Genomic DNA, 22,042 nt, shown 5'->3' with positions numbered 1-22,042 from the left:
GAAGGCCAAGTGAATACAGAGGCAGAGATGGATGTGATATAGCCATAAGCCAAGGAACCATGGCCTAGGGTAGCCTTCCAGAATCCTTCCCTAGAGCCTTCAGCGGAGGGTGCGATCTTGCAGACACCTTGATTTCAGTCTTTTAGCCTCCGGAACGGTGAGAGAATAAATTTGTTATTTTAAGCTACTCAGATGGTAGTGATTTGTTACAGCAGCCCTAAGAAACTAGTACAGTTGTCAAAAGTCAAAGCTATTAATTGAACTGCTAAATGCTCCATCCTTTGCTAAACTTTTTCCTACTGTGGTGCACTGGGATCCCAAGGCAATGTTCTGACACTGAGGACTGTGACCCCTTAGTGAGTTGGGGAAACAGCTTCCCACAAAATAAAATAGAATGCAAAGTGCCAGAGTCTATCATGAGCAATAAAGAGGAGTATTCTTATTCTTTGGTAAAACTCTGGATCCCATCGTGTATGTGTGTACTAGTTTTCATCGTGGTCATGGTCAAAATCAAACACATGGTAGAGTCCCAGAAGCCCCTATCTCTGGGCCCATCTGCAAGGTGAACCTTCTAGACCAACGGAAAGCTAACTCAGTTTGGAAAATCTTCAGGGGGAAGTAGATTTGTGGTCACCAGAGGCTTGGGAACTGGAAATGGGAAGTGGCTGCTTGTGGCTCCTTGATTTCCTTTTGGGGTGAGGAATACATGTAAATATATTAAAAACCATCAAATCATATGCTTTAAAGGGGTGAATGTCATGGTATGTGTATTATAATACCCCCATTTAAAAAAAGCAGCAGCTGACTGGCTGATTCTGTGGACAGCAGGGAAAACTAAAGGGCCTTCCCCTTTGACAGGGCTTTTGGAACATTCTAGAAGAGGGAGAACCACCAAAAGAAGGTTTAAGCTTCCTGCTAATAAGCTGGGTGGAGCTAAGAACACACTCAAAAGCACTAATTTACAAGATGTGACTTCAAGGGGAGCCTGGGTGGCTCAGCGGTTGAACATCTGCCTTTGGCTCAGGGCATGATCCCAGAGTTGCAGGATCGAGTCCCAAATCGGGCTTCTTGAGTGGAGCCTGCTTTCTCCCTCTGCCTGTGTCTCTGCCTCTCTTTCTCCCTGTCTGTCATGAGTAAATAAACAAAGTCTTTTTTTTTTTTTTAATGTGACTTCTAATTAATCCTCAAACTTCTGGAGCAGCCCATAGTAGTTACACTTCATTTTTCAAAAATTTATCTTTACTTATTGGTACATACTTTCTACACTTGTTTAATGAAGTTATATTTTTAAGATTAAAAAAAAAAAAAAAGCCCCCAAATCAACGGCTAAGCTATGTTTTGACTGCTGCAACCCTGGTACCTGGGACACAGCAGCGGCCTGGTGTTGAATGAATGAACGAACACACCCAGACCCTGCCCAGCCCTTCACAAGCAATCATGATCCTATGAAATGAGGAATGTTATTATATTTCTAATTTGAGAGACAGGAAACTGGTGTTTAAGTAGCAGCTCTAATACCACAGAAACAGGCCTGAGCTCCCTGCTACCATCTTTCTGCTCACGTGTGTATAGAGAAGGGGCAAGGAGGGTGGCCTGCTGGAGGCACACAGAATCCTTAGTGAGGCCTAGAGTGCTAGAAACTTCCAGAGTAAAAGGGAATGCTGGAGGGGGTGGGGGTGGGGGAACAGGTCCCAGGTCAAATGAGGATTGGAGCTTTCAAGCACTGGAGATGGAAAGTGGATGTGCGCATTCCCTACAGCTGCTGTAACAAATTACCACAAACTGGCTGAAAACAGCACAAGTTATTCTCTGGTGGGGCTGCAGAGCCTAAGGCTGAGATGGGTCCGGAGGGCTGCCACCTTCTGGAAGCTCTAGGGGAGAACATGTTTCCTGGCGTTTCCAGCTTCTAGTGGCACCTGCTGTCCTTGGTTTCCTGCCCCTCCATCTATGCCAGAGGCCATCTATACCCCCATCTATACCTTCTCACCTCTCTCTGACCTCTGCTTCCACCATCACACCTCCTCCTCTGACCCGGACCCTCCTGCCTCCCTCTCATGAGGACTTTCTGGATGATATTGGTGTCACCTAGATAATCCGGGCTCACCTTCCATCTCCAGATCCTTAATCACACCTGCAAAATTCCATAAATTGCCATAGAAAGCCACCTATTTGCAGTTCTTGGGGGTTAGGATGTGGGCATCTCTGGGGGCCATTGTCCTGCCTACCATATTGGTTATGACGTTTTCACAACACCAGCATGGTGGGAGAGGTGGTGGGCTATAAATCACACAGCAGAGGAAAGACGCAGATGTCCCCCCAGGCTCCCAGGCCACAGCTCCCCATGTAGAACGTGGAGGACAAGGGTGGCTGATTCCCGCTGCGAATGGATAGAAAAGCCCCAGAACTGTAAGGGCTTATAAGAGTCCCACTCCCAAGGCTTCTCCCTCGGGTTACATAAACACATTAACCAGATTGTGGCTCTACTGTCACATTTATTTTTTCATTTCTGATGGGTCTCATATCACTCAGCTGCCAGGTTCTCTGCCTCTGCTACCTCCAACCCCTGGCAGGCAGTGACTGCTATCCTGTTCCGCCCCCATCTGGTCCCCAAGCACCACCTCAGGGCCCCTGATGGTCTATGATGGGCTACTTTTACTGATCTTAGACCCTGGAAGCCTTGGGATGGGGTATGTGGTTGGGGGTGAGGAGAAGAGACCCTGATCTGAGGGCAGAGAACACACCTTCCCCCTTTCTAGGGCAAGAGAAACTTGAGATCCAAACTGGTCATACTGACAGCACCTACATGCTTCAGGGTGCCCGTAATGAGAAAGGAAGAGTTCTAGTAGCCGATGACCTCAGGGCCCGTCCGTCCACAGGGTCACCTATATCACACTCTCTCCCACACTGTCAGCGAAGCCCTGACACACCTCCCTTTGAACAGGTCCAAGTCTCACCTCTTCCCACGCTGTCCCCATTCAGGTCCAGGTCATTTCTCAAAGAACTTCCCTGTCTCCAGCCTCTGCCTTTTCAAAGTGGCCTCCACCCACTGATGGCAAGGGCCATAAAGTCCTCCACGGTAACACGCCAGCCCATAAAATGCCCAGCTCGGTGCTCCCTGGCTATACCTGATTAACAGTACCTATTTCTTGACTCTGACCTTTTTTTTTTTTTTTTAAGATTTTTATTTATTCATGAAAGACATAAAAAGGGAGGCAGAGACACAGGCAGAGGGAGAGGGAGAGGCAGGCTCCCCGTGGGAGCCCGATGCAGAACTCAATCCCAGGACCCCTGGACCATGACCTGAGCCAAAGACGGACAGGCTCAATCACTGAGCCACCCAGGTGCCCCTTGACTCTGACTTTCACACAAGCTGCTCTCTCTTTATCAACAGCCGACTCTTGGCCTAACCACCACACCTCAGGAGAGTGGGCTTTGCGGCGTGAACCTAGGCTACATCCATAGGGAGATTGTGACCCCACATCTCTGCCTCAACCTTTGTCATGATGGAGGGCACACAGGACTTGGCAACCATCTCTTCCGTGGCGGGGACCCATCTACCATCAGCTTTAGGAAAATAAGAATCTATTAGTGTCAGCAATCTGACCCCGTGCCATTTGTGTTAGAGAGGTGCTCCCTATTTCTTTAGGGTTTTCTTCTCTTTCCCCTTTGGATTTCTAGCTACCTAGTTTCTTCTTTTTTTCTTTTTAAGATTTTATTTACTTACTCATGAGAGACACAGAGACACAGGCAGAGGGAGAAGCAGGCTCCCTGCAGGGAACCCGATGCGGATCTCAATCCTAGGAAACTGGGACCACGACCTCAGCCAAAGGCAGATGCTCAGCCACTGAGCCACCCAGGTTCCCGCTAGCTACCTAATTTCAACCCGCTTCTTGAAATTCTGTCCCATGCCCATAACCATTTCCACTGTGCTTCAAATTCTCAGGCTGTGTCTTGTCTGCCTCTCTCTTATTTAACAGTTTTATGGAGATGGAATTCACATACTTTACACCTCACCCTTTTATGGCATACGATTTCATGGCTTTTAGTGTATTCAGGATTGTGCATCTATCACCACAATTTTAGAACGTTTTCATCACCCTGAAAGCAACCCTGCACGCTTGGCAGTCACTCTCCATTCCCCTCCTTCGAGCCCCAGGCAACCACTAACCTATTTTTTTGTCTTTATATATTTGCCTGTTCTGGCTATTTCACATAAATGGAATCAGAAGATATGTAGCCTTTTGGGACTGGCTTCTTTCACTTAGCACGATGTTTTTCAAGGCTCATCTGTGTTGTTAACACGTATGAGAATGGCATTACTTTTTATTGCTGATATTGTATAGCTGGATCACATTTTATTTTTCCATTCATCTGATAGACATCTGGATTGTTTTCACTTTTTGGCTACTGTGAATAACACTCCTGTGAACATCTGTGTACCAATCTCTGTGCAGACCTATATTCATCCCTCTCAGGCATATACTTAGAAGTGGAATTGCTCGATCATATGGTAGCTCTGTGTTTAACTTTTCGAGGAACTGCCAGACTCGTTTTCCACTGTGGCTGCCCCATCTTACGGCCCTACTAGCAGTATAGAGGAGGGTCTCAGTTTTTTCATCTTCCCATCCCTCTTTAAATTTTTTGATTAGGAGCCTCCAAGTGGACATTGCAGAAGATCACAAGAGCCATCAATCACCACATCCTGGTATTATGAGCACCACAGAGCTGACTCCCTTCCTGCTTCCTATGCCCACAAATGCTGTTCTTTGCTCTCTATTATGTCTGGTCAGTTACTTATCCATTTCATTTTTAAAAAAAATATTTTATTTATTTATTCATGAAAGAGAGAGAGAGGCCGAGACACAGGCAGAGAGAGAAGCAGGCTCCATGCAGGGAACTCGATGTGGGACTCGATCCCGAGACACGGGGATCCTGGCCTGAGTGGAAGACAGACGCTCAACGGCTGAGCCACCCAGGGGTCCCTCCATTTCAGTCTTGTGAGGGGACTAGTAAACTCATTAACTAACACCACTATGTGGATGGCTCCTCGATTTATTACTCTTTCTAAAGTCAATTTCGCTCAGCAAATCAGAGCTATCCATAAACAGTACATAAATATCCTTGTGCACGGGAACATGCTGGATTCCAGCTAAGGTCCTTTCCTCCCTCTGCCCCATGCTGCAATGGAGCCAGGGGGAACCTGCTTAGACTACCTCTTTTTTTTTTTTTTTTTTTTGGCCTTTCTCAACTCACCTCCTGAAAATCACAAAAATAACCAGATGACAAAATGTTCTGAATTAGACAGTGGTGACAGTTGCACAACTCTGTGAAAGTATTAAAATCCACTGAATGGCACATTTTAAAAGGGTGAATTTTTTTTTTTTTTTTAATGATAGTCATCAGAGAGAGAGAGAGAGAGAGAGGCAGAGACATAGGCAGAGGGAGAAGCAGGCTCCATGCACCGGGAGCCCGATGTGGGATTCGATCCCGGGTCTCCAGGATCGCGCCCTGGGCCAAAGGCAGGCACCAAACCGCTGCGCTACCCAGGGATCCCAAAAGGGTGAATTTTATGGTACTTGAATTATAGCTCAATAAAGTTCCTATACTAAGAGGGGAAAAAAGGAGTGACATAAGTTTAAAATGTAACCACCCACGATGTGTTAAATGTATATTCTTAGTTGAATCTTTTCTTTCTTTCTTTTTTTTTCTTAGTTGAATCTTTAGAATTTTTTTTTTCATGGGATCCCTGGGTGGCTCAGCAGTTGAGTGTCTGCTTTCCACCCAGGGCGTGATCCTGGAGTCCTGGGATCAAGTCCCACATTGAGCTCCCTGCAGGGAGCCTGCTTCTCCCTCTGCCTGTGTCTCCACCTCTCTCTCGCTCTGTCATGAATAAATAAATAAAATCTTAAAAAAAAAAAAAAGAATTTATTTGCTACTTTGAACACAACCAACTGCAACTTTATACTCAGTTGAAAACTATCTCAAAACAAATGGGGAGGAGGAAGCAAGTTGAATCTTACACTCAAGGGCAATTTTAACAACAAAAAATAAGCACCCCAGCAGGGGCTCTTTTACTGAGGACATTATTTTAATCAGTTCACCCCCTCCCCCATCAGTCACATTCCTCCTCCAGAAAATTCCTAGGGCAGCTCCAGAGCTGCTACAGGAATTATTTTGCACCTGGAGAAAGGGTTTTCAAAACAGAGAAGCTCTCCACCACTTTGGGGGGCGGTGGGTAGAATTCAACTAATAAATAACAAAGAAACAAATTGTTTGGACTCTGTAGAGTTTTAAATTACTTTAAGAGTGCTGAGAGGAAAAAGTTTTCAAAGTCTTAGAGGGAATTTGAAGAAATGGAAACAGGACCTAGGGTGAAAGAGGAAGAATGAAGGAGACCTTGACACAAGGATCAGAAATATGCTAAACATGTGGTAGGTAAACACCCAGGGAGGCACAGCTGGTGACCACAGCCCTAGTCCCAGGGGCTGGTGACAAGGGTAATGGCCCTGCAGCCAGTGGTAATTGCTACTGTGTGACAAGAATGAAAATTATAACATAGCTTATGCCAGAAACAATGTACGTGCCACTTCAGCTTTCAAAGTGGGGGCATTCTCAAGTCAACTTAGGAAAAAGAGAAAGGAAGAAAAGAATCAAAGAATCGCTTTTTCCATTTCTCTAGGCATGCCCCCTAAAAGGAAAATAAGCTATATAATAAACCCAGACAAATGTTTACAAGAATTGAATTTATCTTGGCTTTCTGGCATTACGCTCTTACTCACTTTAGAACCTTTTTCTCTAAAGGGCTTGATCCACCGAACAGCAAACTCCTGGTAAAGTGGACGCTCTGACCCAGTCCAAACAAGAAGCGAGATGCTCAAGTTTTCCAGACTCTTTGTTATTTGCAGTGTCAACCTGAAAACACAGGCCTGGGGGGGGGAAGGGGGGGGCATGCACATATATAACACAGACTATATGACATTTATTGAGAATTCACTATATGCCAGGGACTCTGCTATGCACATTACACATATTACCTCATTGAATCTCTAACTAATCCTTATTCCCATTTTAAAGAGGGGGTGGGGGGTGGGGAACCGAGGCTTAGCAAGGCTGCAAGGCTACATGGCGAGTATGTGGTACAACTGAGACCAGCACCCAGATTTGATTTGACTCTCAAACCTGCGCTCTTGACAGTTCTCCACACAGCTGCAGGATTAATCATTCACCCAGATACCTGCAAAATCATCCCAAACCGCCCTTGGCCATGGGGCTGTTCATCAAGCTGTCCTGAACTCTCTCTCTACCCAACAAGAAGAAAGAGGCGCTTTGAGGCTTTTGGCTGGAGCTCCACTCTCCCCAAAAGAGACGAAGGGGTGGGGGGTGGGGGGGGGGAAGAGCTGTGCTCTTCATTCACTTCCACGGTAACACTTGAAAGAAAACTTTTTTTTTTTTTTTCTTTTTCCGCCCAGGAAAACTTTGTAGACTCTGCACCAGCCATCTCTTCTAACGCTTCCATCACAACAGAGCAACAGGTTAAAAAAAAAAAAAAGGACAGGGAGAAAATAACTACCACAAACCATGCAAGGATCAAGGGCCTCGGATTCCTCCCTGCAGTGAAGGCTGCCCTGCATCATCTAAATTCTTCCACGGGAACCGGGGTAAGGAAGATTCGGTTTGGCTGCCCCCTGAAGCTCCCCCGAGCGGAGGGCGTCCACTCCAGGGGGCGAGTTCTCTGCAGAGAAGCAGCCGCGCGGCGCGGGTTACGGCTGACGGGTATCACTACGGCCCCGGTCCTGCCCCGGGCGCTCCTCAACCCGGAGCCCGGTGACCTCCCTCTCCCGAGCCGGGGGAGGCTGCACCGCCCTAGGGCAGGAGCTCCGAGAGGGCCGCCGGGCATCGTCCGCACCCCCGCATTCGCCAGCCAGAGCCCCCATGCACTGAAGGGGCAGCCTGACCGGTAGGACCCGCCCGCCGGCTCCGAGGGGTCCGGGATGGGGGGGGGCCCGGCCCGAGGCTGAGGCAGCCCCGGGGGTCCCGCGCCCGAGGCCGCCCCCCCGGGGCCCGACGGCGCCTGCCCGAGGCACGAGGCCTCCCTCCCGAGCTCCGTTCTTCACGGGCCCGCCCCGCTGCCCTCACCTCGGCCCGGTCCCCCGCAGGCCGCTCGCCGCCGCCGCTGCTGCCGCCGCCGCTGCCGCCCGGCCTCCTCGGATCCACAGTGGCCCGCAGCCCGGGGGCCGGAAGCGGGAAGCCGCGCGGGCGAACTGCGCAAGCGCGGCCCCGCCCCGAAGGCGGGACAGGGGGCGTGGCCCCGGAAGGGGGCGGGGCTCGCGGGGCTCGCGGGGCTCGCGGGGCTCGCGGGGCTCGCGGGGCCAGGGAGCTGCAGACTTTGCCAGGGGCTGCGCGGGGACCCGGCGGGGAGGGGGGTCTTGTGGGGGACCCCGGGACCGAACCGGGAGGGTCCTCGCGATGGCGATAAGGGCGATCCTCGGGGGCGGATCCGCGGGGCTGGGGTGGGGGGCGCCTGGGCACGTCTACGGGGATCGAGCCTGGGGTGAGAAGCCTGGGGGCAGGGTGCAAGCCCCTGGAGAAAACAGGTCCGTCACCTGCGGACAAGGGGCAGCGCCGATTACAGGAAGCTAGACACATCTGGGGAAAATGAGCCATATGCCTCTCCCAGACACCCCAACCTGGGTACAGCCGGATGCCCCCCACGCACACCGGATACCCAGACAGGTGCCATCAGATACTCAAGACATGGGGCCGTCTATCCCCAAATAGGTCAACGCCCCACCTCGTCAGTTACTCCAAAATATCCAGACTCTGAAAAGCATGCCAAATACCCAAAAGTACCAGACGTTTTCACCCAGGAGCCCTACAGAAGCATGCCAGAGACCCTACTTGCAAACTTAGACACTCCGCCAAAACACATGCCAGAAACTCCAAAACAGGTATTCAGCACCTAAAATACATGCCAGCTCCACCACCCCCCCCACACACACACACAGGTGTTCTTAGACACCCAAAGACATGCCAGATGGCTCCCCCAGCGCTGCCACCCCGCTCAGGTGCCATCAGACTTCCCAGTCCCGGAGGCAGCTTGTTCCAATCCGGGCCCACCACTGCTGAGGCAGCTGGACAGAACCCAGGAGAGGAGCCAAGCGCTTCTTTTGCCGGGTTCACGCCGGCCAACCAGGCCGAGATCCTTCCAAGCCAAACTCACTTCAAAACATCCACAGTCTGTGGTCGGGAGCCCTCAGTTCCGAAACAGGGTGGCAAGGTCTCCACGTGACCTGGCTTCAGTTTAAGTCCATTTTGCCATGGTCAAGAGAGAGAGCACGACCGGGAAATTGGAAGTTCCAGAAGTGCAAGGACATGCTTCATCAGAGGTTAGAAACCCTGACCCAGGTACTTTTGAGGTCTCAATGGATGTGTAAATGTTCACTCTCTGAGTTCCTATGACTTTTGGGCTTTATTCCAAAGGCAGTGGAGCCATTGAAAATTTTAAGCAGGTCCTTATTTCTATAGCTGTCTTGGTTATAGAAACCTTCAGGTTGACACAGATCTCCCCTAAATGTAGAAACCAACTTTCTCAAGGAGCTTGGCAACAAGAAGAGGTATCTCTTGTCTATCTTTTATCTTTCTTACCATTGTACATTTATTATGTCCTTCTCATGGGTCAAGGACTCTGCTGAGAGCTACAGAGACACAGGGAACGTAAGTCTATGACAGTGTTTCTCAGTCTTGGCACTGTTGACAGCTGGGGCTGGGTAATTGCCTCTTGTTGGGGGCTGTTCTGTGAATCGGAAGATGTTGAACAGCACCCCTGGCCTCTATCCACTTAGGTGCAAGCAGTACCCCAGTCCTGACCACCACAACAAAAATGCCTTCAGATATCGCCAACGTCCCCTTGGCTGAAAGCAACTGGCCTAAGAGACACTCAGACACTGATACAGTCGCCCAATCCACAATCCAAGCTTCCTGGGGGAGGTGGCCCTGGCTTTGTCCTAAAGGGTGAGTAAGAGTCAGGTGGCCAGAGGAGTTCCAGGAACAGCACTGAGCGAGCAAAAGCGCAGGTGATGTGTATGGGCAGCCAGGAGACTTCGTGGTGGCTGAGTAGTGGAAGGGAAAAGTGATAGGTAAGTAAGGTCAGGCCATGGAAAACCTCAGAGGTCAAGGTCTGGAATGGTGTTCTGTCCATGGGGCTGGCCTCTGGGAAACCATCTCAGCTTTACCCTGGGGACCCACCTTCCATAATTACCTGAAGTGTGACTCATTCCCTGCTCTGTTTAACTTACTATAGGGCTGCTTCCTCTAAGGGACGGATAGTAACATCTGGCTTTGAATACCTCCAGGGGTAGATAGGCTTGTGGCTATACCTGGGAGTTGTCTGCTCTTAGCATGTTGGGAGTGAGCCACAGCTGTTCTGGCCTCACAGACCTCCTACACAAGTGTGGGATCTGTGGTCAAAGCCCATGGTTGTGGGTCTGCGATTTAGATGCTAGCTTTCACTCAACAACACATGATGATGAGGAGGAAGAGGATGGACGCTACCATTGCCTGTATATACCAGGCACTATGCTAAGGGCAACCCATATACTTTCTTTTACATAAACCCAAATCTTCTGTAACCTCAAATTCCTGTCCTGAAAAATCAAATGTTGTATCCAGGAGGTGGGGGGCTTGATTGCCACCATCCTGAGAGTGGGCTGGATTGAATTACTTGCTTCCAAAGAATAGAGCATGCAAAGGGGGAAATAAATTAATAACCTGGCAGGTATTATCTTAACCAGGGGATGAAGGTTAACATCCTCAGGGACGTGAGATCGATAGCACTTACCCCCTGATTGGATGAGGCAAGAAGTTTCCTGAACCCATAACCTTGTCTGATTATGAGAAAACATCAGACAAATCCAGATTGGGGGGGCGGTCATCCTAGGCACCTGCTAATATTTCTTGAGGCTGTCAAGGTCATGAACAATAAGGAAAGACTGAGAAACCTCCACGGCCCAGAGAGACCAGGGAGACAGGATGATTAAAGACAACACGGTATTCTGAATTGGGTCCTGAAACCGAAAGAACCAAGTGGAACCATGAAACCTGGTGACACCTGAGGAAAATCTGCAGCTTAATTAATGATGCTGCACCACTGTTGATTCCTAAGTTGTGACAAATGTGCTGTGGTCACAGAAGATGCTCCCATGCCGGGAACTTGGGTGAAAGTTAGAAGGGCACCCTCTCTGCTCTCTCCACTTTGATGTGATTCCAAAATTAAAAGTCGAGGAGAGAAAAGGGGTTACCCACCCTCTCTTGGGGGGGGGGGAGGAAGAGTTAGTCTGTTGTACCAAGATAGTGCCAAGCGTTACATGAGGATTGTCGACTATAGGGGGGTTGTCAGCGTCCCTACCCACCACCTCCTGGGTCGTTCAGGGGCCAACTGTACAATTCTGTTCTTCGAACCTCCCAGACTGTGGTATTTTGTGAGGCAGTCCTCGCTGACTAATACACTGCCTGAGGGGTTTTCCAGTGACAAAAGCTGAGACTTGGAGGGCCATGAAATAACGACAGGGTCCCTGCTCTTAGGGGCCTGGTGCTCTTCATGGAGCTGAGGTCAGCCCCCACTTGGCAAGAATGAAATGGGATGAGGATGTAACAGGCAAAGGAGGCCACGAGAGAGAAGGAGAGGCAATCAAGGAGAGAAAGTGGCTGCCAACCAGAGGGCTGGGCCGGGCCACGGGACTTACCAGAGCTCAGAAAGGGTTTGCCACACAGGGGGCAGCTGGGGTGGCCGAGGAAGGTTCCCTGCGCCAGCTGGTGCCCGTTGATACATTCCTTCCTCTCTCTAGCATCCTGACCCTTGTCCTTTGCAGGCGTTGGGTTCTTCCCCTGTGGGAGGACAGAGGTGAACCTTAGAATGCCTCGTGCATTCGGACCTACCTCGAATCACAGGATCCAGGGCCAGGGGCCTACGGAAAAGCCGTTGAAGGGGGAGGGAGGTGCCCCGGCCCCCTGACCTTCTCCTTCTGCCTGGTGACCCGACAGCGCAGGGAGCTCAGTCTGCGCTTCACCCTGGTGCTCCTGTCACTCCGCTCAGTCTTGCTGGCACCGTCCTCGCTCCTAAGGGGTGGAAAGATGAACGAGGAGGGGAAGAGGGGCAGCAGGGACCTGTCCTGCAGGTTGCCCCTGGACCCCACCTAGCATTTGTCTCCTCCCCGCGGCCCCTAGTCCCGTTACATTTCTTCTGAGGTCCCTGAACTCTCCCTCCTTCCACCTCTCACTTATTCACTCAACAAACATTTATGGATGATTGCAAAATTCCAGGAACTGGGGAGCCTGGGTGGACAGAGGGGACTGTGACATGGTCTCGAGCTTGGGGTCCCTCAGCAGGCCCAGGCTGGAAATCTGGGCTCTGTCTGTTTCTGCCTCTTCCTTCTGATTCACCCCCGACCTCAGTATCTAATCAGCCTAAAAATCCTGCTCCTTCTTCCTTTGGGGTATCCCTAAATCCTGCTCCCCTCTTCCCCCTAACACCCCAGTCCCAGATCACTGTCACGCCTCTCCTGGATCCCTGACACTCCCTTGTTTAATAAATATAGTCGACCCTTGAACAACCTAGGGGTTAGGGGCACCAAGCCCTTACACATGAAAAATCCATATATAACTTCTGAGTCCCCCATACTCATACCCTACTGTTGATCAGAAGCCTTGCTGATATGCCAACGGTCAATGAACACATATTCTGTATGTTATAGGTATTAGATTCTGTGTCCTAACAATAAAGTAAGCCAGAGAAAAGAAAGTTCCTTGAAGAAAATCACGAGAGAAAATACATTTACAGACCTATATTCTATTTATTATTAAAAAAAAATCCATATGTAAGTGGACCTATAGAGTTCAAACCTGTGTTGTTCAAAGATCACAATTTATTTAAGTCAGTATTTATTAAGTCAGCGGTGAACAAAGCCAGCCCCTGCAGAATTTATTCACTGGAGGGAGACTGCACACCTCGGGTCTGCAGCCCCTGCCCGCCCCCCAGCCCTGTCTGTGCTCAGCATTATCAGTCACCTAATGTCACCAAGGTGATCTGGCCTCTGCTGACTCCCCTCACCTTCCCTCTGCCCAGCCCCGCCTGACACCATTCCTTTGGCCTTGCCCCATCTCCAGGAAGGCGCCTCTTTATTTCCCCCATCCTTCTCTCCATGTGTTGGTGAACTCCTACTACTCTTTTGTTGGAAACCAGCTCAAGCTGTCACCTCCTCCAGGCAGTCTTCCTCTGCCCTCCCAGGGTGTATGAGGAGCCTCCCCAGGCCCCACCACCACCCTTGCCCTGGCAGTTCCCTTGAGAGAATGGGGGCTCGGCCTCCTGCCCCCAGCTTAGGGACCCGCACAGAGCCCCACTGGTAAGCATGTGCAGAGACAGTGCAGGCCCCGGCCCAACGCTCCCAGCTGGGGTAGCTCAGCATACTTACTCAGACAGGAACTCAAACCAGGTGAGGTTTGAGTGGCCTCCTGCGGGGCTGACGGACAAACGAGCTCTCTGCCGAGCCCTGCAGGGTCAGAGGGGACAGAGACCTGGGTCAGCGGCCCCTCCATCCCCATCCTGCCCCATCTCCTGCCTCTCTCGCCCAGCGCTCCCATGTGCCCAGGAGCCACATCCCATGTGCCCAGGAGCCACGATTCCTCCCACCGTGGGCTCTATCCATGGTCACTGTGGCTGGTTTTCCAGCAGAGGGTGGTAACACATCCTGGTCAGACAAAATCAGCAGGTCAGGAAGATTTTCTAGCGAATGGCAGTGTCTTGGGCAAGAGGCACCGATTCCCATTTGTGCGAAGCTATCTCATGGGCTCGCTCCTCCCCGGCTCGTGTCCCCTGCCCTTTCGCACATTTGTCCCTCCCCCACCTCTCCTGTCCCTGTTTTTTTCCCCCCTGCCTCCCCGTCTTCTCCACACCTGTCTCCCCACCTATCCACTCCTACTCTGTTCCCTCTACTTGTCCTCCCCAGCTGTCTTCCCACCCCTGCATCCTCACACCTGCCCGCTTCCCACTCACCCATGGTAATGTCGAAGTTCTTCAAGCACCTGCTGGACAATCAGCCTGGGGCAGGGGGCAGGGGAAGTGTGGATAAAAACAGCTCACAGTTGCCCCGGGGTGTAGACATATCCCCCAAGACAAGCTGTGATTGCCCAACCAGGTCCCGGTCCCGATGCAGACCCCGACCAGGAGACCCAACCCCTCCCCTGATGCTACATCAGAACCTGAGAGGCCTGTGTCTCTCCTCTGGGGAAAGGATGGTGTGGGAGAGAGAAGATGGAGGTCAGGGGGGGATTCGGGAGGGACCCCAGCCTTGACCCCGTGGCTGTCTGCTGGGGTCCCCTCCCCCACCATGAGGCAGACACTCACACATGCTCTGGTTCCACGTGGTCCTTCTCCATGCACTCCAGCACCGGGGGCGCCAGGCCTGGAAGCAGCCCCCACCCAGGAGGTAAAGGTGAGGGGCCTCTGCACGGGCCCCCTGTGTCCCATCCCTGCAGAACTAGAGACTGTCCAGATGGGGCTCGCCATTCGGGGAGGGGAGGCGCCAGGAGGGCAGTGAGCCAGAGCTTGGAGGTGAGCCCCTGTGTCCCCAGAGGGCTTCTGATGTGCTAAGCACTTTGCACATGTGCATTCAGTGGACACCCCAAGCAACCCTAAGGAGATATGCTCATTGTTCCATTCTCTCTCTCTCTTTTATATTGATTTATTTTAGAGAGAGAGAGTGTGCCAACGAGAGGGAGAGAGAATCTCAAGCAGACTCCCAGCTGAGTGCGGAGCCACCACGAGGCTCCATCTCACGACCCTGAGATCAGGACGTGAGCCAAGGCCTAGAGTCGGACGGTTAACCGACTGAGCCACCCAGGCGCCCCTAATTGCTCCATCCTTGTAGAGAAAGCCACAAGGCTCAGAGACTTGCTAGAAGTGCTAGGTTTGGGTTTAGACGTCAGGTCTATCTGATAGCAGAAAGACTCAAGCTCTTAGGAGATTCAGAGATAAAGAGGGAGATAAAGAAGAGGCCAGAGGTAGAGACAGAAGAGCCCTAGGGGAGCAAGGAGATGGTGGTGGCACCGCCCACTCTGCCTGGAGGCCCTGGGGGGAGAGGAGGGGCAGATGTGGGCTGCTTCTCCCCCACCCTGCTACCGCCCCCCTCCCCAAGGAATTCTGCTCAGTCCCTGCACATGGGACCCTCAGCCCCCTCCAGGAGTAGCCCTTTCCCCTCTCAGGCCCATCTGGGGCCCCATCCAGGGAACCCCCCAGCAGAAACCCCCTACCCTTCTTGGTTTGAATGAGGGAATCCCCCAGGCTGGGCTACCTTGAGGAGCTGGAGTGGGCACCTCCAAAGCCCGAGAGATTTCCAGGGAGCTGATCTCATCGAAGGACAGGGGAACCGACCGTGACCTCACTCTTTTCTCAGGGCTGTCACATTCCTGCGGGGAATAAGCTTCTCGCTAAGCCAGGGAGGCAGCCCGGGCTGCAGGCAGGCTCCCTGGACGGAGGGTCCACAGCCCCAGCCTCCGGGCGCAGGTAGGGCTCCCCTCAGCCACAGGGCATGGGGATGGATCTCCGTAGCCATGGCTGAGGGCTGGAGCCAAACCTTCCCCAGCCATGGGCTGGAGTCCTGGCCAAGGACTACCCCGGCTCTGGACTGGAGCCCCAAAACTCTATGCTCCAGATTTCAGCCCATCAGGGATTTCTCCCCAGGTCGTGGTCCTGGGCAAAGATGCCCCAGCCACAGGCCACAGCCCTGAGGCTGGAATCTCAGACCTGAGACCGGATCTACCCAGCCATGGGTGGGGCTTCCTTCCAGCTGCAAAGATGGGGAGACCAGCTCCCCTGCCTCCTAGATCATGGCTTGTGCTTGGAATTGAGCATCCCCTACTGTGGACCCCACCCTAACGAAGAACCCTCAGGCCTGGGCTGGAATCTCAGGACTTGACTCCCCAGTCCACCCCATGGCCAACCCCGCTGTGACAGGTCAGTCCCACCAGCTTATGGGTAAGAAGCTCCTTCCCACCTGTCACACTGGCCCCTGGGTTCAGACTTGTGTTATTGTCGGGGTGGCTGCAGGTTGCACCCACCTTGCCTGGGTGCTCTGCTGGGGTCCCAGCCCTGGACAGACACTCTTTGGTCCAGGCCTGCAGATCCTCTCCTGGCTGGTTCAGAGCAAGGCTGGCCAGTGTCCGAGGGAGACAGGGCCCCTCGTTCATAGCCGAGGCATTGAAGCTGAGCCTGGTGGAAGAAACGAGGAAATCAGGTCTTTAGTGTGTTTCTTCCACCTGGTGGTAGCTCCAGGGGCCTGGGGGAACCTGCCGTGGATCCTTCTGGGGCAGGGAGGAGTGGTCAGAATGCAGAGAGGTGTTCAGTCTCCCTATATCAGAGGGGTGGCAGGGGGAGCCTTGCTGGGAACTTGCAGGGACATCCATGTCTTTGCGTGGCAGACATGACAATTTTACACAGAATAGATTTCTATTTGCGGTGGCTTGGGAGGGGTTGAGGGAGGCAGGTGGGGGTGGCTAACGCACCCCCTCTGCTGTTTGGGGCTCCTGCTGTGTGTGGAGTCAAGCACACGTCTGTTTTAATCACAAGCGCATCTATGGCTTTGTGCATCTGTGTGTGACCAGTGTGCTTGTCACACATTTGGGCTTTTGTGTATGGGTTGGAGCGGGGTGCGTGTGCAAGCCTGCAGGCATGTACACCCAGTGTGTATGGGCAAGTGCTCGTGTTTGGGGTTGTGTGTGCCTGCAGCGTGAGCACACAGTCTTCATTTTGGGGTTGTGCATGCTTACTCGCTCAGCGAGCGCTTGCCTGTGCCGAGGACTTGCAAGCCCCCACAGGCTCTGTGTATCTCAGGAGGGGGTCCTTTGGGCTGCCTGTGACAGTGCAGACACCCCGGTGTGGCTTGCAGGGGGTGGGGCCCTGTCCCCTCCTTGGAGTGTGTCAGTGGCGGGCTGACCTTTCCCAGCTCTCAGAGCAGCTCCGTGACCTCTCCCAGCTGCGTCTCCGAGGCAGGGTCTGCGGCTCTGCTGAGCTGGAGAGTGTGGATTCTCCTCCGGCCTCTTCGCTGGTGAGGCCACTGTCCCTGGGCCCCTCTGGCTGGCTGTCGGCAAAGGCCCCAAGGCCCAGGTCCTGGAGATACTCGCTGCCCTGCAGGGCTCCCAGATCCAGGCTGAGGTCCTCCAAGCTGTCTCGGAACTGGGGAATACCATCCTCCTGCAGGCCAGGGTTGGGGGAGAAGAAGCTGTTGACCCAGGGCAGCAGAGGCCCCAGCCCCAAGTCCCGCCATCGCCCTCCGGTCCAGCCTGGGCTCAGCACCCTCCTCATGCCAGGTGGGGGTTTGTCCCCTTAGCACTCTAACCTGTCCCTCAAGGCCTCATCTCAAAGAAGGGGCTGGAAGTCCAGGCTTCTAGCCCTGACTCCACCTCACTAGGTGACTTCCCCTCTGCTAGGCTTAGGAAAGGGACGTAATGACCTCTGCCCTGCCCCCTCCCCCGACTAGTTCAATGTTCAAAGTCTCTGAGTGCACTTTGTAGAAGTGCTGCATGGAGTGGAGTCACCCTGGACGCTAATGGCAAGAATTCAGGCAGTGTCGGGGCTCCCCATCGCGCTCCCGGGCTGCTTGAAGCATCTCCTCGTGGGGCTCTTGGCTTCCCAAGTCTCCCTCCCTGGCCGGGACTGGGGTGAGGCAAGTAAGGACCTTGCTTCAGGCACAAAATCAGACTGGGTGCCCTCTAACCCAGAAATCCAGAAACATCATATGTGGGTGCGCATATAAGAGTAAAGCAAGGAGATCCACAATGGGTGCGTTGTCAAAATGTGAAATAATGACAGTATCGGGCCCCTTGTGCTTGTACCACTCACCTGGCTCATGGCCCCTATTCCTGGCCCTGCTCCCTCCTACCAGAGTCTGGGACACCTCAGCGCATAAGCCAGTAGCTTCCCCTCCCCAACAGGTAGATGTCCAGGGAGCACATGCCTCATGCCACCACCCACCGCGAGGCAGCAGGTGCTGGTAGACACGGAAGGTGCACAGATGTGGACCGCCACGCGCCAGGAGCCGCAGCCCCAACATTGCCACCCCGAACCAATTGCGCCTTATCCCTAATGCCACAGCAGCCCCACCAGGGGGCATTGTTATCCCACTTTCCAGATCAGAAGACTGAGGCTCAAGGAGGAAGGAGGACTCCCCCTGGATCACACCACCAACCAATGGCAGAGCGGGACTCCAACAGGTCTGTCTGGATCCAAGCCCCATGCTTGCTTGCTTGCTTGCTTGCTTGCTTGCTTTTAAAGATTTTATTTATTTATTCATGAGAGACACAGAGAGAAAGGCAGAGACACAGGCAGAGGGAAAGCAAGCTCCATGCAGGGAGCCTGATGCAAGACTCAATCCCAGAACCTTGAGATTATGACCTGAGCTGAAGCCATGAGTTGGATGCTTAAGCAATTGAGCCCCCCCGGTGCCCTGAACACGCAACTCTTGATCTTGAGGTCATGAGTTCAAGTCCCATATTGGGCATAGAGATTACTTTTTTAAAAATTTATTTATTTATTTATGATAGAGAGAGAGAGAGAGAGAGGCAGAGACACAGGCAGAGGGAGAAGCAGGCTCCATATGCACGGGGAGCCCGATGTGGGATTCGATTCTGGGTCTCCAGGATCGCGCACCCTGGGTCAAAGGCAGGCGCCAAACCGCTGCGCCACCCAGGGATCCCTAGAGATTACTTTTTAAATGAATAAATCAAAAGATTGGTGATGATGTTAATAAATGTGATTAAAAATAAAAAGTCCCCCAGTGACCCTTGGGTGGCTCAGCGGTTGAGCATCTGCCTTGGGCCCAGGGCGTGATCCTGGAGTCCGGGGATCGAGTCCCACGTCTGGGTCCCTGCAGGAAGCCTGCTTCTCCCTCTGCCTGTGTCTCTGCCTCCCTCTCTGTGTCTGTCATGAAAAAATAAATAAAATCTTAAAAAAAAAAAAAGTCCCCCAGGGGCACCTGGGTGACTCAATTGGTTAAGTTTCTGAATTCAGCTCAGGTCATGATCTCGGGATCCTGGGATTGAGTCTTGTGTTGGGTTCCCCACTCAGCGTAGAGTCTTCTCCCTCTCCCTCCATCCCTCCCCAACCCTGGTGCACACGCTCTCTCTCTTTCTCTAATAAAGAAATTAAATCTTAAAAAAAAAAAATCCCCTAGGGTACGATTTCCAGATTAAATACATGGCCCTCAGTTAAATTTGAATTTCAGTAAACAACATATATTTCTGTAGCATAAGTACATCCCAAAACATTGCACTATTTGACATTCAAATCTAACTAGACATCCTATAATTTTGTTTGCTCAATCTTGCAACCCTAACCCTGGGCCATTTGGCCAGGGAGGGCCAGTCCTCAGCAGGCAAAGGAGAACAGAGAAGCCCCTGCTAATGCTTGGCATCAGGGATTTTCAGAGAAGCTTCCAATTCAAAGTTGAAGGTCCCCAGAAAGGGGAGGAGCTATGCAGGATCTGGCTGTTCCCTCCTGATCTCACTGGCTTGGAGCTCTCCATAGTTTTTACCCCTTCTTCTCTGTCACTGTGCTAAAATAGACACGACATAACATTTGCCATTTGGACCATTTTTGAGTGTGCAGCTCAGCGGCATACACTGGAAACTTCTAACCTGCTGCCTGTCTACGAATTTGCCTATTTGAGGGACCTCGTGTAAGTGGACTCCTACAGTATTTGTCCTTTCGTGTCTGGCTTCTTTCACTTAGCATTAATGTTTTCAAGTTCATCCATATCCTAGCATGGATCAGAACTGCATTCCTTGGGGTCCTTGGGTGGCGCAGCGGTTTGGCGCCTGCCTTTGGCCCAGGGCGCGATCCTGGAGATCCGGGATCAAATCCCACGTCAGGCTCCCGGTGCATGGAGCCTGCTTCTCCCTCTGCCTGTGTCTCTGCCTCTCTCTCTCTCACTGTGTGCCTATCATGAATAAATAAAAATTAAAAAAAAAAAAAAGAACTGCATTCCTTTTTAAGGCTGAATAACACTCCCTCGTCCGCAAGGAGCGCGTTGTATGGACAATCAGCTAAACCACGTGTTGTTTACCCATTCATCCCACGATGGACACCTTTGGCTGTCGTGAAGCCTGTTGTCAGCACTGTGCTATTTGACATTTAAATCTTTGAATTTGTTTATTTTTTTAAAGATTTATTTATTTATTTATTTATTTATTTATTTATTTATTTATTTATGATAGACATAGATAGAGAGAGAGGCAGATTCACAGGAGGGAGAAGCAGGCTCCATGCAGGGAGCCCGATGTGGGACTCGATCCCGGGACTCCAGGATTGTGCCCTGGGCCAAAGGCAGGCACTAAACCGCTGAGCCACCCAGGGATCCCCCAAATCTTTGAATTTGAATGTGGGTACACAAATAGCTATTCGAGGCCCTGCTTTCAACTCTATTTATTAGAGAGAGAGAGAGAGAGAGAGAGAGAGAACATGAACAGGGAGCCCAACACAGGGCTGGATCTCAGGACCCCGGGGTCATGACCTGAGCCAAAGGCAGACACTTAACCAACTGAGCCACCCAGGCTCCCCATCCTTGCTTTCAGCTTTTTTGGGGTAGATATCCAGAAGTGGAATTGCTGGAGTGGGCAGTGTTTCTGGGTTTGACTTCTGGGGCACACGCTGTACTGTTCTCATGGCCTCCCTTTCTGGAAACTCTCCTTTGCACTCGTTGATCTTTGTCCTTCCCACCTCCCTGGCTGCTCCTTCTCTGCCTCTGCTTCTTCCCTCTGTCCTTTTATACACGTGGGTCCCTCTTCCTCTGTCTCTGTGGGAGAACCCATGTCTCTGGTCCTGCGTGCTCAGGCTCGCCTGCCCCTCCTGTGACCTGGGCAGCAGCCTCCTGGCGGGTCTCCCCGTTCCCCAAATCACCCCAGTCCCACCCCCGGTGCCTGGACAACCTCTAATGACTCCGTCTCCTCTGCCACTGCCCGAAAGGTTTTCTTGTGTCTCTGGTTTTTATCCTTCTGTAAATATAAACATGTCAGGACAGCCTCTTGGCCTGGACCAGGCCCCCTCTCCCTCTCCTGCATCTGGCCTCCCTCACCGGAGGCAGAAGTGGGAACTTGGCCAGAGCTGGGGGTGGCAGGGGTGGTGGGTGGCTGCGGGCACAGGCTGTCCTAGCTCCCAATAGCAGGTATGGGGTGGGGGCGCGAGGGAGGCCTCACCCTTTGCTTGGGAGCCTGAATCTATCCTCCATAAATATTGCCTGAGTGAGAAAAGGCGGGAGTCGGCCCAATGAGGGCCTTTCCAGGCATCTGACTAATCAGTGTATGGCGGCCCTGACACCCCAGAGAGGATGCAATAAATCCAGGCTCTTGCTGCGTGGATCCTGGGGAGCCTTGGGGGATGGGCTCCCCCGGTCAGACTCAGAGGCGAGCTGTCCCAGGAATGCTCACTCTGCAGAAGGGCTTACTGTGTGCAGTTTTGGTAGTACACGGATAAACTGTTTTTTACAAGTGTGAGTGGTTATTTATTTCATGGTAAATTAGTAAGCCATGGCCTGCCAAAGCAACTTTAGGCACACTGTTTCTCTAGTTCCATCTTATCAGATAAGAAAGGAGATTGGTATCAAACAAAATAGCAAATAAATGACAGGGCAGATGATTCTTGATTGGCTCAAATGGTAGAAAAACTGTAGTCAAGGTTTGCACCCTCGTATCATTTTTATTAGCTCAGAGTGACTTCGGGCAAGTCCCAAACCCTCTCCAGGTCTCAGTATTCTCATCTGTAAAGTGGGTGCGGTGCCGCCTTCTTGGAGGATTACTTGCTGTGTGGGTACCATGAGATGATGTGTGCACCTTGCAAGCCCTGGATCAGGAGAAGCAGATCTTACAGTGGTTGTTGTTTTCATATTTTGGGAGTTAGGGCTGTTCCTCTGAGGAAATTGATGGCTGTGTCAGATGCAGTCACACAGTCCATCCCCTGCCCTCCTGGAGCTAGTTGGAGAAGAGTGGTGGTTTAATCCAG

At 52.0% G+C, this 22,042-nt stretch overlaps 1 protein-coding gene across 4 annotated transcripts in view; it reads right to left on the bottom strand.

The window, feature by feature from the left end:
- The window catches only part of ARHGEF18 (Rho/Rac guanine nucleotide exchange factor 18), an 85,427-nt gene that overhangs the window by 50,177 nt on the left and 13,208 nt on the right, over positions 1-22,042 (bottom strand). For 2 of the 4 annotated variants that reach the window (XM_077860060.1, XM_077860059.1), the window contains exons 3-10: positions 16,986-17,242; positions 16,111-16,261; positions 15,345-15,459; positions 14,399-14,456; positions 14,048-14,092; positions 13,467-13,544; positions 12,012-12,114; positions 11,742-11,883 (exon numbers count right to left, since the gene is read on the bottom strand). In XM_077860060.1, the coding sequence (XP_077716186.1) occupies positions 11,742-11,883; positions 12,012-12,114; positions 13,467-13,544; positions 14,048-14,092; positions 14,399-14,456; positions 15,345-15,459; positions 16,111-16,261; positions 16,986-17,242 (949 nt within the window). Of the gene's footprint in view, positions 1-6,779; positions 6,927-8,136; positions 8,270-11,741; positions 11,884-12,011; positions 12,115-13,466; positions 13,545-14,047; positions 14,093-14,398; positions 14,457-15,344; positions 15,460-16,110; positions 16,262-16,985; positions 17,243-22,042 lie in introns of those variants that run through there. The other 2 variants (XM_077860062.1, XM_077860061.1) reach the window with 2 other exon arrangements.

This window comes from Canis aureus, chromosome 19, assembly GCF_053574225.1.
Source record: "Canis aureus isolate CA01 chromosome 19, VMU_Caureus_v.1.0, whole genome shotgun sequence".
NCBI classification, from domain to species: domain Eukaryota; kingdom Metazoa; phylum Chordata; class Mammalia; order Carnivora; family Canidae; genus Canis; species Canis aureus.
This window is presented reverse-complemented; position numbering and strand designations above follow the sequence as displayed.